We start from the raw sequence: 16,899 nt of genomic DNA, 5'->3' as shown, positions 1-16,899 counted from the left end.
ATGTGCAACTGTTACTAATTGCAGGGACTGCGCTAATGCCGACCAGTCGCGCTGTCCTGATACACCGCGAATGTGCGAGTGTTCCCTGTAGACAGTCCCGGGAGCACATTCCAGGAGCCAAACCAAAATACGTTCATGAACCGAGTCCAAAAAACCGAAACGTGAAAATCGGATGATCGGACCTGATGTACATTTCTCTTTCTGTAGATTGTACACATAATACACACATCTTTAGATAATCTGGCCATGGCAGGTAAAAAAAAAGTAACCCTGAATCATACTACATTAGCGTAAATGCATGTTTATGCGTTCAAAACAAGAAAAGAAATTGTTTCCCGGTATTAATCTCTTGAAACACGGCACTGAATATTGACGCAAAAATATTTCGGGCATCGCGCGCCCTTCCCCGTTGTATGCAAATCCCGCGTCACGTGTCGGCATTTCGCATCTCTGATTGGTTGTTGCGTCTTAAGATGACTGAGCCGACGCGCGTTTAAACAATTTTTCTTTGTTCGATTTATCACACTTCACAGAGAATTGTCGCCAATCTAGAATCGCTGGAAATTACCAGGGTATGAGGGGTTAAGAAGTAAAGTACTCGTCGTAACCGGCACAAACCTCTGTAATCATATTTAGTTTTCGCATTTGTCGGTTACTAGTATCCTATGGATCCGAGCACTTACGTACCCACTTAGAAAATTCAGAAGGTTGTGGTATTTATTATTTTTTATTTTCTTCACTCAATGTTCGCACAACAGAATTCCTGTTCATGTATTTGCTTACTCTGCTTGCACGGACCACTCACTCAGACTGATATGTATACACCATTGTAAACGTCACCATGACGTAATAACTGTAAGTTGCCTCATCCTCCAATGTGAAAACAGGACCTAATTGACATAGGCAATTGTTCTAGAACAATGGATGAAGTCATACCATAGGTCAACCAAGGTCAACTGAGGTCATGGCAACCTAACCTAGTGCATAGTACTCAGTGCATAGTGAACTAGACCTCCAGGTCAGTGCAATCCAGCCTAAACCAGGGCAATATGAGATGCTTAATGCTGATTGGTCAATATCTAAAACTCGAGCAGAGCGCCCTGCACTAGATAGGCACGGAAAAAGTATAAAAGGAGGAGTGGTCCGATCTCTGTCATTCTTGATAAAGACTGAATTAAAGTCGAAACCGGTCGAATCCCGTCTCGAGTCTGTCATCTTCCCATCGCTACGAATAATGTTTTGTTTTTTTATCACCCAGGTGACCCTTTACCCAACCAGTGGCTGACGTACTTTGCGTCCTCGGAGAACCGTCACGCCCTCCCGCTCTTCACCTCCCTTCTCAACATCGTGTGTGCCTACGACCCCATTGGCTACGGCATGCCGTACAACCACCTCCTGTTCAGCGACTACCGCGAGCCGACGGTAGAAGTGGCGCTGCAGCTGCTGATCGTGGTGCTGGACCATGATAACGGGCAGAGTGCCATCTCTGTGGACGGGACAACAACAGGCACGGCTATGGACCAGGGGGCTGAGGTACATACCACAACTCACTTGTACATTTTCCTACAAGTAAATTATCAGTAACAATTTTCTTAAGTCATATTAGGGTGAAAGCCAGCTGTAATAGTACAGACTTGATTTTTGAAATTTTAGAAGACAATTTGACAACATTTCCCTTCCTGTCAGCCTGTCATTGATCCCACATATATTTTCCTCACTATTCTTTATCTAAGATTTTACAGAGGTGCTATTGTCTGGTTTAGAATAGATATTAAAGATTCTGAAGCTAAATCGTCATCCTTACTTGTTAACAACTATAGAAACCTCCAGCTTTAAAGTTTGGTAATAAGATGTTGTACTTACTGTTTTTACCCCATATCAGATTACAAGAGAGGTATTGGCTCCCCAAGAAGGATCACAAGTTAGTAAATATCTTTGTAAGGGCTCAAGGTAGAAATTGTGACTGTCCCTCTTAAAAATGTAGTACACATCCAAGTAACACAGATAACTGACTATGTATCCAATTTTTTTCAACCATTTCTGTCCCTTTGCAAGAATCTATTAGCTTTACTTTCTAATGTATCAAAAATTATTATACAAGAATAATTTTCGTAAGAAATATGATAGCTACATGTTCAGTAAATGTTCTGTTTTTCATAGAATGATCTCTAAGCGGGTTTTATTCCTCCCCTCCATCGTGAAGACTTCCCCATTGAATGAAGTTTGTGTTTGTATTGTTCCAGGGAGAACCACAGAACCTGTTTGTGAATTACCTGTCTCGGATACACCGTGAGGAGGTAAAGATTACTAAACATCTTTGGATATATTCCAAGAACTTTTCTGGTTTTGTTTTATGCTAAAAAAATATATGCATGTGTGTCTACATAACTATTGTGTTCACCTGATATACTGTTGTACTTGGTGTGATAATTTGTTATTGTATCTGTATATGTAGGACTTCCACTTCATTCTGAAGGGCATCACAAATCTGCTCAACAACCCACTTATACAGGTCAGAACCAAATATTGATTAAAACAGGTTGATATTCTGTTGATTAGTACATGTTTCTGAATATTTGCACTTTATGAACATGAATGTTGTCAATTTGTAACCCTTAAGCTTGTTGTTTTTTGTTTAACCAAATTCAATTGACATCAACTAGAACTAAACATGAGCAAAAGTTGCAATTATAAATGAAATGTTATTTTGCCAAACAGACCTACCTGCCCAACTCCTGCAAAAAGATCAACTTCCATCAGGAGATCCTTGTTCTCTTCTGGAAGCTGTGCGAGTTTAACAAGGTCAGCCATTGTGTTCTGTAGCCACTGTCTGTATTTCCATTATTTGATGTATTACTTACCTTTCAACTACACTATTCTTACTTGTACAAATTTGTACAAATTAAGATGAAATGTATAAAGATGTGAGACATTACAATCGTATGTCATCTAGTTTAAAAACAATCTTTTGTTTTCTGTGACAGAAATTCCTGTTCTATGTACTGAAGAGCAGTGATGTACTTGATGTCATCGCCCCTATCTTGTACCACCTCAATGACTCCAGACAGGACCAGTGTAAGCAAAGCTATAGGTCTTCACTGTTATACATCGATGTAGAGAGAAGTGTGTTAAAAGATCATTGCACCTCTTGTAGTGTATAGATTTTGTAGCAAACTTAGAAAGAGACAGAATGATAAAGGTTAGAGGAATGAAACCCTTGTTTTTAAGATCACTTTGCGATGGACTAGATGGAAAGGCAGGTGAGAAAAGGAGAAATTTGCACTGATATTGGAAGAAAAATTCTATAGGAAAAGTTAAGTTTAAAAAGACTTTTGAAAAGGATAGTTGTAACATTTCACCACCACCCCTACATGTATGCCCCTTTCCTGTCCCGTTGTTGTATCTGATTGTGTGACTTTCCTGTTCAGCTCGTGTGGGCCTGATGCACATTGGAGTCTTCATTCTGCTGCTGCTGAGTGGGGAGAGAAACTTTGGTAAGTTCAAAATACAGTGTACAGCATCCTTGATAATGATCATTGATAAGCCCACACTGTAGGAGTGTAGCATTTTAAGGTTACAATTTACAATATATGGTTGACAATGCTACATGACAAATAAATGACTGTTTAGTTAACAGAAGTCTCTGTTGTAGGTGTTCGTCTAAACAAGCCGTACACCGTGCGGGTACCCATGGACATTCCAGTCTTCACAGGCACTCATGCCGACTTCCTCATCATTGTGAGTACAGGGAGTTTTTCTTCTATACAGATAATTTCCTGCCTTTCTTGCTATCTGCACTCTGTCTTGGGAGCATGATTCGAGTGTTGAAGTCTTTCTGTTGCACAGGTTTTCCACAAGATCATCACCACTGGACACCAGAGGCTCCAGCCACTGTTTGACTGCCTTCTCACCATCATTGTCAATGGTGAGTACCGGTAGCAGCTGCTGCTGAAGCAGAGACATCTAGCAATATAGAAGCAAACTGCAATTTTATGCCTGCATCTTACTGTGTGTACTACAAAGTACATGTAGTATGCTATACCAGTAGTAACAAAGTTCACGTTTGAGAGCTCAATGAGTGTCTTTACACAGAGAAAATGGTAAAGGGAGGAAGGCAGTGTCATTGAAAGAGAGAATGGATGGTTGATTGAGAATGAATGAATGGATACTTAGGTAAAGGAATGAGAATGAATGAGAAAGAGTCCATATAGGAGTTAATAGCATCAGAATAAATGTTTCGTACCATATCCCTGTCAGTGTCTCCATACCTGAAGAGCCTGTCTATGGTGGCCAGTACCAAGCTGCTGCACCTGCTGGAGGCCTTCTCCACACCGTGGTTCCTGTTCTCCAACCCTTCCAACCACCACCTGGTCTTCTTCCTGCTGGAGGTCTTCAACAACATCATCCAGTACCAGTTTGATGGTATGTTTACTGTCACACAGGTCTTGTACACAGAGTCCTGAACCCCTTTTTCACCTTTTTGGTGTTTTGGAGAATGCTATTTTGTCTCATACAAAATAAAACCCTTCACATGCTTCTGCAGTGACATACATGTACCTTACCTGATTCGCACCTTATTTGTAAAGACTTGAAGCTAATTCTGTTATAATGTACATGTAGTGATGCATACCGGTTCACTGGACTTGGATCCGGACTTGTAAGAACGTTTAGGTTCAAGTCCAAAAAAACCTAAAAGTCAAGAACCGAGTCCGGACTTATTACCATAAAAGACCATAATTTTCACAGACCCCTTTTCTTTCCAAACCAACTAAAACCTTCCATAGATTGTAAAATCTTTGCTGCAAAACGAAGAAAACATTGCCATCGGGCATCGTCATGTACCGGCCTCCATGTTATGTGGCCAAAGTTTCACCCAAACAACATTGCAAGGTTGCCACCATGCAATTTTGTATATGCCATGGGTTTAGGTCCGGACTTACAAGTCCGGAACTGAACCTAAACCTCTGGACTTGAATCCGGACCTGAACCTAAAATTGGGTTTAGGTATGCATCACTATGTACATGTGTACATTTAAATCTAATGGTAACTTTGCACCTTACTTGAAAGGTTTTGAAAGTAACTCAAGTCAAGTTATAGTGTACATTGTTTGTTTAGATCTAAAGCTAAATTTCTACAATATTTGTAAAGATTTGAAGCTAAAAAATCTGTTTTCCTCTCAGGGAATGCCAACCTGGTGTACACCATCATCCGGAAGAGAAACGTGTTCCACCAGCTGGCCAACCTTCCGACCGACAGAGCTTCCATCGAGAAGGCTGTCAGCCGGAAGCGGAAAGGCTCGGAGGCGTCTCAGCGCTCCGTCCCCAACTCTCCTACCGTAGCCGACCCTCCATCCATGGAGGGGTCCTTCCCAGCGAAGGAGGCCCAACCAGGAACACTTAAAGCCACACTAGCTGAGATGCCAGGTAAGGGTTGGTGGTGGGAGCTGTCTTAAGGGCTTCTTTTTGTACCATTGTAAAAGTCCTGTGTAAACAAGAGGCTTTGCATGTAAAATTTGGCCCTTGGGTAATGAACGTAATGTGACCAAAATTGCCAAAAATGTGAATCAAGCATGAATATAGCTTGATGGTAGTCGCTGCATGATTTTGTAACAAATCAAGTGTGCATGATGGAAAATTGATAATTCTAATTGGTTAAAGTAGATCAAGTTGTAATTCTTTTAACCATGCTCTCTCGTAGTGGCATTTTTACTGCTTTACTAACATTTCTCTTCTGTCATCACTATATTCACTAACTAATACAAACTCAATGTTATGCTAACTTGTGATATCATCATGTATGCTGGAATGCTGTGCATCTGACTTCCTCCTCAGAGTACAATAAGCTTCAGGTTTGCACTCACAAATTGTTCTAATCTTCACAATTCAAAGAAAAGAAATCATGGCACTTTTCAGCCCTGCAACTGGACTGGCTTGTATCTGCACAAAGCTTGAAACCTTCCCCAAAGCTGAAAATACTTTCTTGCTGATTACTTACAGATTCTCTGCTGTTCCTGTCTGATAGCTCACATATGACTTAATGATTTGTCAAACATCCAAATTTGAACATTGGAATTGTTAAAGGAAAGAAATGTGAACAAAGCCAACGTTCTAAATGAGCAGCACTACATGTAAGTTGTATAAGATATAGGCAGTTAGAATTTGCATAGTTTTTCTTTTTGTCAAGTCATGAAGGCCAGATGATCAGCCTGAATGATGTTCATGGCACAAAATTGATCAATACTGAACTAAGCTTGTGCTAAAAACCTTAAAAAAGACAGGGAGGCAGGACATTCTGTCAGGAACTCTGGAAGGTTTTTGCTCTGTTTTGCTTCTAATTTTTGGTTTGTTTGAAGTGCTGTTTCAAATTGATTGACAGTTGCTTCTTTCTTTCCTGTTTGGCATTTGTTGATTTTCGATTTGTCGAATCCATTCGTTGTATCTTTGAAGGAAGTCACAAAATCAGCATTACCACATGATCAGTCATCGTTTGGTCATTTAGATCGTCGTTCCCTAGGCATTGACCGGCTGACGGAGAAAATGGAGGCATCGTCTCTGGCTGAGCAGGCGGCAGAAGGAGAGGCGGACACCCCCGGAGCGGCCGGGCCGTCACCCAGCGACACGGAAAGTTCTGTAGAAGACAGTAAACCTGCGGCTAGCACACCTGTCCCTCAGGTAGTGTGGAACATGGTTTGGATGATGCACAGCTGTCTGTGTGCTCTGTCATTGTCTTCTTAAAGCTTTAATCTTTACAAATTTGTGCTTGAGATGACAATGGTGTTCTGTGTGACATGTTATACATGTATGTTTGTTGACGACACTTAGAGCAGGTAACAGTGTGTGATTGATTCATTCCTTCTTAACATTCAGTTGGATGCCAAAGTTTGTGTTGTTTGCGTTTCTGTCTGCTTGTGGTAAACCATTTCTCCTTAAGTTACTACAGTAGTCCATGTAGCAGTGTAGTAGTTCCCATGGTAAGGCTGTGTGTAAAGAGTGTTTGTCCTGCTCAGTCCCCCACCAGCTCCACAGCCTCCATCCAGCCTGACCTGCGGGGAGCCGTCAAGAGAACAGCCTCCATGAGCAGCAGAGAGGGCGGAGAGTGGAGACCCACCTCAGAATGGGTAGGTGTTGTGGAGAGTCATTTTTTTTTGTTACATAGATTTCTCTGATGTTTGTATGAAGGGTTAGGTCATGGCCTTAGAAAAATGAAATTTGGAGACAATACTCCCTTAGAGCTTTATTTTCAAAACTTAAGTTGACAGGCTTGTCAATCCTATGGACAAAGATAATAGAGTCTTTGTGAGTCTTTGAAGCCATTGCTGTATTAATTAGAACCAGGTGACAGTGTACTGTGCATGTTGTACCTTCAGGTGCAGTCCTGGAAACAGAAGCTGCCTCTGCAAACCATCATGAGGCTGCTGCAGGTGCTGGTGCCGCAGGTGGAGAAAATCTGCATTGACAAGTAAGCAGGGGGCGGGGTTGGCAACAGAGAATACCGTGTTGCAAGTTGCATGTCAGGTTATTCGTTGAAGTCTTTGTGTCAGTTGAGCATGCAGATGTTTGCTGGCTCAATATGCGCAACAGAATGGTCTGGAAACCATTACCATAGTGTATGTACATGTTGTATTTTCCTTGTTCACCATGCAGGGGTTTAGCTGTGTGTTTTGTTCCCTATTCCTCAGGGGTCTAACTGATGAGTCAGAGATCCTGAAGTTCCTGCAGCATGGTACCCTGGTGGGACTGCTGCCGGTACCCCACCCCATCCTCATCCGCAAGTACCAGGCCAACTCTGGTACCACCATGTGGTTCCGCACATACATGTGGGGCATCATCTATCTCAGGTAGGGATGGGTGTGTGTGTATGTGCGTATGCATGTTTGTGCTTGTGTGTGTGTGGTGGTGTGTGTGTGTGTGATTGTGTGCTTGCATCAACGCATTCATGCATGCTTGTGTGTGTGAGCATATATATGTATGTGCGTGGGTGTGCGTCAGCCATACATGTACATTGTACCTTAAACTTTAAACATTTTGTCCCTCTTCCCTGCAGAAATGTGGACCCTCCCATCTGGTATGACACGGATGTGAAGCTGTTTGAGATCCAGAGAGTGTAGACAGACACAGGAGCTGCCAAACATGGGAAGGACCTGAGAAACACTCAGCAAAAGGACTCTGTACTGTTAGAATAGTCTCAGTAGCAATGGTTTTAAAGTATTTCATCAAAATGGTCTGTGAAAGTAACTTTTGCTTCTTTTCAGGAGCTTCATATATGGATATGTACGTCAAGTACATTTTGTGAAAAAGTATATAGGATATCCTTATTCAGATGTTGGCCAAAACAACTTCACAGCAGAGTTTAATAAAAGACTTTGAAACCATATATGCTGATGAAGATGTTAAAATCAATCAATGTTAAAGACTAAATTTGTTGTAGTAAAATACAAGGAATCCTGCAGAGAAATCATATGAGTAGTGCATGTCACCCACATACTTTCTCACATATACACAGGCACATGAGCATTTGCCATAGAAATATCTTCTGGTATGTAATAGAGATATGTCCAAACTTGGTGCATCACTTGAAGACCCTTGCAATTCATATCTCAGAAACTTAGATTTAACTTGAATCTGTAGTTCCCTTACAGAATTATTTGGCTAGGAAAAGAATGGTGTAGAATGGTGGGGATAGGCATATCCTTTTTCATAAACAACTAAAACAACAGCCCTTTGTATGGGTGTGCTGATTAACCAATGCTGCATTCTCCCAAAACTCCCGAAATGATTGCCTAAAATGCTTGTTAGCAATATAAGGAAATTCCACTCAGGGGTCCTTCCTATACTGTATGTAAAGAAGAAGTTGCTATGTTCTCTCAATGTGATATTCCAAAATAAAGTAACTATAGGGTAAGGTGTTAAGGATATAAAATATATTTTGAACTGTGGTACACATCAGGTGCCAAGTGCCCGTATCTCAGAATGTTATAGGTTGGGTAAGATGTAAAGATGTTATTATTTAGCAATGTCTTTGAGTTTGTTTTTGTGTAAGAATTTTGTAGCTGTCTCCTAAATGGCTGTTTGTATCAGTATGCTGTTATGTTCTTTTTAGACCTATACCTTTGTACATGTGTATTTGATTGTGAAAATAGTGACATGCTTGATGATATTCTATTTGAAATCTAAGGTTCATAAATGAGGAGACAATTTGAAAAACATGGTGTCAAGAAAAAAAACATTAAGCTTTCTTTTAGACTCTGACAAAGCCTATGTATGGTGTAGTCTGGTGTATTTTGTTGTATAGGTGTTATGTCCAGAGGCAATGTACAATGCTAGTATGCTATATGTTACATTCCCTTAGCAGTGGCAAATTGATTGTAAAAGTTTTTTTCAGTGGAAGTTGCAATGTGTTGATGTGGGATTTAGTGTTGTTGTTTTTAAGTGACAGAAATACTGGGAAATGGAAGCTAGTCTAATTGCTGTGCTGAGAAAAGTATGTCTAAAGATTGTGTATCACTAAACAAGGTTGATTCCAGAATTGTGCTGACTATTCTGTGGGCTGAAGGAAGGGATATTTCCACACTAGACTGTTTTGTTGTTGTCCTGACCATTGTTCATCTGTATACAACATTCCATTGATGCAAGAGTGATACATATTTGCAAACTTTAGTGCAATACAAATTCTTGCCACTTAGGTACATTTGCCCATATTGTAATTCATTTGATTTCAATGATGTTTCATTTATATTCTTTGACTGTGATAGCTGTAACGTTACATGTATATAAGGCTATATATAGAGCCAGATCTATATATGAGTAAGTGTTTATTTATTGCAGTAGAGTGGACAAGGATATTGGAAGTTATATGGTGTAGGTTATTAGTCATGAAATTATTAAAAGTGGACCCTAAATTGCCAAAACACACTGTTTTATGGTTTTATTCAACTTTTACAATGCTGAACAACAGTATAGAATTGTTTTGCAAAGAGAGGCTAGGTGGGCAGAAGGCATTTCTGCTTGTTTGACAATAATATGGCCAGGTACAGTAAGAAATTGCTCTATGTGCCTTTGTCAGCTTAATAATATATGCTTTATTTATTCGCGACACCAAAAAGCAAACCTTGCAGCATAGATAAAACTCCATGAATTGCAGAAAGTTTGCGTACACAAATTACAAATTACAACGGACGAGACATCCTCATATACATTATGATACATTATTTTTATACCAAACAAGCCTGACTTTTGTACAGACGAGGTTCAGGAAACATGACTTATGACAGTTCTTTCTTGTACAAGGTTATGGCCCTATAAAGAAAAGACTGTTGTCCCCAAGTCACTTAAACAGGGATGAAAGGTACTTACTGTTACAGTAATATATCTAAATATAAACGAAAGAGAAATGTCACAGTGTTACCGAAAGCCTTTGATAGATAGCAGTACCAACGCGAGGGATCCGATATTTGAAGACTGTCTCTTGTTCTTTTATTCACACGAATGTTCTCCTCTGGAAGATTTATCACCGGATTTGGCGAAGCCTATTTTGTTTTCTGAAATATTCAGAACAGTGAAGCCGTTCTGAATGAAGTCGTTCGTCTTACTTCATCCCATGCAGACGTTTTATTATCGTGCACCGCAGAGTCGCTGCGAGCGGTTGTCGGGCCGCGGCAATCTTGAAACTGTCGGCGCAATTTTGCGCTTAGCCATCTAAATCCCATGTGGCGACGCGATGTCTTTGCTTTATCACAACGTTATTGTATATCTTCTTTGAAAAGCGACATGCATGCAGCGTGCGATCGTCAGTTTTTTTCTTTAAGCGCACTGTATGATGTGTCAAAAACTCCACAATATGCAAACTTGTAAAAGTCACAGCGGTTTTAGATGTTGTTTTCTACATTTACAATACAACCTTGTCATTCCTATATTTTGGAAGTACTTTCCCAAAGGCAACTCCCAAGACAAATGATAACGTTTACGAAGAATTGGGAACAGTTTCTTTCTGATAGCTTGCCTAAGATACGAAACCTAAACTGTGGGGAGATATTATCGTCGAAAAGCCATTAAGGTAAATGGTATCAGTGCCCTTTGGGCGTTTAAATTTGGGCTAAGGTTTAGATGACATCTGCTACGGCCCATCCGTGAATTGGTGTCCCAGTTCTATCACAACGCACCAATGTTCTCCCGGCCGAGAGGCGTAAGTTTGCGGTAATGCCTAATGGACGTTTGCGAGGTAGGGGTACTTAGAGGTATACGTAGCCCGGAATCCATCCTATTCAACTCCCAAGAATAGGGGAACAAGCAATCAGAAAAGTGGACTGGAACTAGAATGGGATGGGTTCCGTGCTGATGTAAAGGGCTAGTCGAGCTCATAGGGGTTATACTGTTACAAGGAACTCCACTGTTACTAAGGCTGAACAGTATAGTGGTCCAATTTCAGGAATGTCATGCTGTAGGTCAAGGCTACAGTACCAGTGTAAAGGGAGTTTACGCCAATGAATATCTCGGCTATTTTCAGCGAACGAGCTGTGTACAGATATGTTAGCAGGCATGGGGCGAAACGAGACGCAACTAAAGCAGTCATTTCTTGTGTGATTTGCTGACTTAAAACACTTCGAAGTGCAGTGCCTCCCCCGTGGCTTCAGTGACAGACGTCCTTCCCACGTACCCTTCCAATTCCGACTAAATGGCTTTGCTGATTGATACTAGTAACAGCATTAACGCTCAGCTGTATAATAACATACTAATTACCACAGGAATAGCGACAGAGCATGTAACGTAATATCAAGACGCAGGATTGTCACGAAATAACTGGATACTTATGATAGCATGAAAGGCACCCCACTTAGTGCTGGGTGTTTTTTCCGAGGAAATAATGGCTATAATTACCCGTTCTGTGCATAGGTCAGAAACGGGAATACTAGTAACGCCAACTACTTTGTAAATACATGCTGGCGCGGCGCTAGAAGATACAGGGTCGAAATAACATACAACGCACTTTTTAAACCGACGAACTACTGTTTCTTCACATGGGTTAAAAATTTGGTTCTGTGCACGCGTTTTATAGACCGTAAACTGTTAAACTTTTGCGTTACTGTTTTTGAAGTGATAGCTACTGGGGGATGTGACGAGTTGTATGACTTAGGCATGCGTCGGAGGTGTCAGGTTTATGATACAGAAATCATCCGATCATGAAGTGATGTTCGGCAGCTGATGCCATCCTACTGACGCACACGCCTCGCTCGTAACACCTTCTCAGGATTGCAGGCTTTCTTCGGTGAAGGCTGGGGTCACGGTAGATATAAAGGAAGCTGTCGTTCGCAGGATCCATTCTGATGAAGTGCTGCGTGGGACGATTGTCTATATCTCGGAGGATGTCAACTGTAGCTGCTGCTCCGGCGGTAAGTCTTCATTCTTCAAGATTTGCTTACGTGCGCTTTACTTCAAATGGTGCCAGTAAACGTACATGGCAATAACAACAGAATCAAAGGCATGACTATTAGGGTGATCTGTGTTGCTGCATCTTGGCACAAAACGTTTCTTACTGCAATCACAAAACGCACTAAGGATGGTTCCAATCGTGCCTCATGATACAGCCAGGTATTCGATACTGTGCCACTTTTTCAATTAGCCCTGGCCTTCTCACTGAGCGAAGATAGGTTCATTGAATCAAATTTCGAATTCAGTCGAAATTGTTCAGCTCCTGGTGGGCATTCACCTTCTAATGAAATCAAGGACAGTTATTGCAGCAGTGGATTGAATTAGACGGGACCAATCATCGCGTTAGTCCCAATCCTAACTGGATGATTGGATTGTGGTGAGTTCCATCAGTCTGACACCGGGGGTTCTGTACAGTCCCGATCTCCAGGAGTGGCATTGTTGGTTTCCCCGTACGGCAATTCAGTAAGGAAATTTTAACAATTCACTCAAAATAAGAAGGTGGGGCACCTTTAACGAATCATGAAAAAGGACTAGGAACGAGTCCAGGGTTCATTCCATTCACTTTTTTGGGTGATTCTAATATGGTCCACGTCGGAATCTATACAGTTACTTCTACTAAGTGAATCTTGCTACGAATAAAGGATAAAATCATGGAGGGAGCCCGATGGTTCTATCAGTAAATGTGCACATAACCTAGTTAGGAATGACCATTTCGGATGGATGGATTCGGGATTTATTGGGTTAAAGCCTTTGGCAATAACTGAATGTACTATTGAGTCTAGATATCTTTTCTGTCAAGGACATATCATCATCTTTGTTAGAAAAGGCCCATTTCGAATCCATGGTCCATTTACAATCATTGGTGGATTGATTTGATTTCAGTCATGAGGCCTTGACCCACAGTAGTACATGCGCGATTGTCAGTTTCAGCCGAGTTGACACCAAACTCGCACCATTGTTTCACATCGGATCGCCTTTCCGTCAGCGCCGACCCCGGTACCCCGCGCCGCTGCCGCTAGATTGAATTCCGGGTGAGGTTGCCTGCTCCCGCACACCGTGAAGGATAAACGTCACCCAAACTCCAAACCTACTTCAATCGATACCAGCCCCGACGCTCGACCTTGTCACGTCTGCAGGCCAGGCAATAACACGCTGGATTCGCCGGTGTTTGCTCCGAATCCATCAGAACGCGCGAGTGAGCGCTATCCTAGATCGGCACACAGCGGGAGGCGATCGATAGGAATTTATTGCGCCTTGAAGATATAATTTACAACGCCCACAATGCCCGTACCGCTCCTCGCTTCCGATTCACTCACGCACAAAAGCTAATCTTCCACTCCATCAACGTACCTTTTCTAATAGCTAATAATGACGGTGCAATAGAAGTGGAGAGAAGAAGCCGCCAGCCTCTCACATGATGTATCTCGTCGCTATGCACATGAAAAGCACCATTAAGAACGAGTCTGCTTATTAAAGAGTCCTTCTGTCAAATAGTTCCCATCTGTCTTTGCTGTAACCGGCTTCATTCGGGCTTGAGGTTTTTAATCGTTATTCTCACTCAGGCGACGGCACTGGTCTTCAAATAGCGCGTTTGCTTCTATAGATTTTGAGATTCAAATGCGTGTATGATAACGTTATAAACACGTCGCCAGTATTTAAAATTGATTCTTCAGCTACATCATAATATTTGGGTAAGTTCGTGCTAGATGCGTTTTGATGAACGGGATTATTTCACCTTTTGGTAAATAATGACCACAACTTAGCATTTCTTTTATACACTGTGAGCAAAAACGTCGCCATAGTTATATTGTCCCTTCTTAGTGGCTCCGCTGCCTGGCGCCACCAAGATGTCACTAGATTGTCAGGTTATACATATACAAATACATACAAGCATATGTGCAATACTAATGTGCTGTGGCGCCGTGGTTAGTTTTGTGTAATGCACTTCCGATCCAGATTCACTATATCGTTCAGCGAGGTCCTGCTCTCAACAATGTCGTTTTGCAACTAGGCGAAGTCGGATTAATGATCCAACTCAAACCGGTATGGAATACAGCCCTCCAACTGTAACCCTTATTCCTGAATCTCAGCAACCTGTCATTCATCCATCGCTCCTTGGTGGGATAACCTTTAAATAGATGAATAATTCCAGTAACATGTCATCAAAGAGAACATCTTGAATAGAATGATAGAGGAAAAGGATGAGAGCAGGCTGGTTATCTCGGGTTATTCTATTCTGGTGGGGAAACTGCTATCTACCATGATGTAGCATAAATAGCTTTTGCCTGGGTAAATTGTGTGTGTGTGTGTTGGGAGCGGCTCATCATAGTCATTAAATAGATTTTTGACGTAGATTGTCGCGTGAAATGCTTATAAATGAATTTACAAGAGATGATTGTAAGAATCTGACCATGTGTAAGAATCTGACTATGGACCATTGACTTTTGACTGATAAAAGGCGAGTAAACGAGGGCTTTCAGATGAAACTCTAAGAAACACAATAGTATTATACGGAATTATGCCGAGTTTGCACAAAATGATTTCTCAGCGGGAACAAGTTACACACAGGAGTGACATTCGGTGCAGATGAGAGTTTGATTCATTGATCCTACCTCGCGATGAATGTACAGATTGGTTATTGTGCACAAGAAACCCTCATTTTGTAAATCCATACCCAGCAATTCGTGTACATGCACAAGTATCGATGTCGCCTCATCTCCAAGACTTGCTCGTCAGAACGGTTGGTCGAGATCTGTGCATTTTTCTCTGCTTCCCGATTGCTAACCTGTGGCGATGATTGGACTTGGAAGATTGAGGTCTCCACGGGAGTACTTACAGTTAGGAGGCTTCACGAAAGAGGCATTGTGTGTCGTCTTTTTACCATACATTTTTCTGTATGTAACTCTATGTAGTTTTTTTGACAATACAAAAAGTATATTTTTCATTCTTTTCTTTACATAGTACATTGACTTAACCCTTTAGTATTCCAAAATCATACTCCTCAACAAAAAATACAACATCCTTGCTCCTTAGAAGCTTAGAAAACTGTGAATGATCTTAATTCTATACAACCTCTGGCCAAACCGCACATATGGTACATTGTATTGTCCACTGCTAGTGGTTTGACCTACATCCCAGTGGGGTGTCAGTTGATAGCTTACCAGTTTCTGAAATACCTAACCGTTTACCAGATTTTTAATCTCTTTTGAAGGGATAATGACCACAGTTTATTCATGCCCAACAAAATACTCCAAGTTGATAATTATATTCCACCAGACCTCATGTGAAAGATATGAGTGTTTTTCTATCGAGGCTATATCTTGTCACATGTGCCCCTGTCAATCAAGCCTGGCATGCCGGGTCAATTAGCCACCCTAGGGAGGGCAACCCCTGTATGTTGTTGTTGTTGTCCTGAGCAAACCGATGGCACCGGGTACCCAACAAGGACTGTTTGAACGGACAAAATATACGTAAAAAATGTGAAATAATGACACAAATGTGTTGAAAAGTGATAGTAACTGTTAATAACACTGAAATTTAGTATAATTAGAATAATCCAAATTTTTGCGCAAAAAACTACATAGAGCGCCTTTAAAGTTAGAACATTACAGTGCATATCAAAACTTCTTATTTCCGTTGGTAGTGTATTCGTCTTTCTTCTGGTAGCGGAGAGGTAACTGCTGCAGTCCCAAGACTCAAGCTGTTCACCTTTTTGTATTCTACAGGACTGTCAGTCATTACATTGCGCTTATTAGTACTTTGAGTATTGTATTTACCAGAAATGAATTCCCCGAACCAGGAAACCGCTAACTGTGCTACACTGGCCCCGGCACGTTCCTGGACAGCGAAGTTTATTACTGCATCGACCCGGCCGCAGCGCTGCCTAAGACCCGGGCCTGCTGAGATAGGATGTTATTCCCGCTCTGCTGGGCCGTGAAGAGCACATATCGAACTTCTCCCGACCTTTAAACACCACACCAGACGATCCTGACCATTGCCTGTACGGCGCTGATGGTGTGGGCAATCTCGCTTCAGCGGCGAAATCCATCTAAAGCTTCGGCATCGTATAGGTAATCTTAGGGTGGACTTTCGCAAGGCCCTCGTCGGATCACGGAATCATTATCAGCGCCAGCAGTACAGGTATTAACAGGTAAGAGTCCCGTCATGTTTGGGGAAACATCCGCGTTGCATGGTGATTTTAATCTACAGTTTGTGACACAGTTAAGCCAGTAAATGGCCTTTACACAGCGAAGTGTGAATGACTATGCAGTCATTAGCCTCAATCGTGCTTTTAGCAGTCCGAAACAGGTTATTCGTCCATTAACCTGGTAGGAAATCCATCAGAGGTAATGTTTGTATTTTACTATCCGTGTCCTAAATATTGGATCCCTGCCCTGTTTATATACGTCCGAAATGCACGCTGACTTGGACTTAATTCTCCCTGTGCACCTGTACGTGAGCTGTTAAAGAGAA

The 16,899-nt window shown here is 41.6% G+C and overlaps 1 protein-coding gene across 6 annotated transcripts in view; it reads left to right on the top strand.

The window, feature by feature from the left end:
• Positions 1-9,908, top strand: part of LOC109486228 (protein HID1-like) — an 18,873-nt gene extending 8,965 nt beyond the window's left edge. For 3 of the 6 annotated variants that reach the window (XM_019789990.1, XM_019789965.1, XM_019789954.1), the window contains 11 exons: positions 1,259-1,533; positions 1,883-1,921; positions 2,244-2,297; positions 2,456-2,512; positions 2,719-2,802; positions 2,985-3,075; positions 3,429-3,494; positions 3,653-3,738; positions 3,847-3,925; positions 4,258-4,422; positions 5,182-5,505. In XM_019789990.1, the coding sequence (XP_019645549.1) occupies positions 1,259-1,533; positions 1,883-1,921; positions 2,244-2,297; positions 2,456-2,512; positions 2,719-2,802; positions 2,985-3,075; positions 3,429-3,494; positions 3,653-3,738; positions 3,847-3,925; positions 4,258-4,422; positions 5,182-5,453 (1,268 nt within the window). In that variant the 3' untranslated portion in view covers positions 5,454-5,505. Of the gene's footprint in view, positions 1-1,258; positions 1,534-1,882; positions 1,922-2,243; positions 2,298-2,455; positions 2,513-2,718; positions 2,803-2,984; positions 3,076-3,428; positions 3,495-3,652; positions 3,739-3,846; positions 3,926-4,257; positions 4,423-5,181; positions 5,506-6,514; positions 6,626-7,026; positions 7,119-7,367; positions 7,460-7,679; positions 7,839-8,044 lie in introns of those variants that run through there. The other 3 variants (XM_019789981.1, XM_019789973.1, XM_019789999.1) reach the window with 2 other exon arrangements.
• Positions 9,909-16,899: the final 6,991 nt, after the last annotated feature.

The sequence above is a fragment of the Branchiostoma belcheri genome, unplaced genomic scaffold, assembly GCF_001625305.1.
Source record: "Branchiostoma belcheri isolate BF01 breed outbred unplaced genomic scaffold, Haploidv18h27 scaffold11, whole genome shotgun sequence".
NCBI classification, from domain to species: domain Eukaryota; kingdom Metazoa; phylum Chordata; class Leptocardii; order Amphioxiformes; family Branchiostomatidae; genus Branchiostoma; species Branchiostoma belcheri.
The sequence above is the reverse complement of the archived record's forward strand: the minus strand, read 5'-3'. Positions and strand labels throughout refer to the sequence as shown.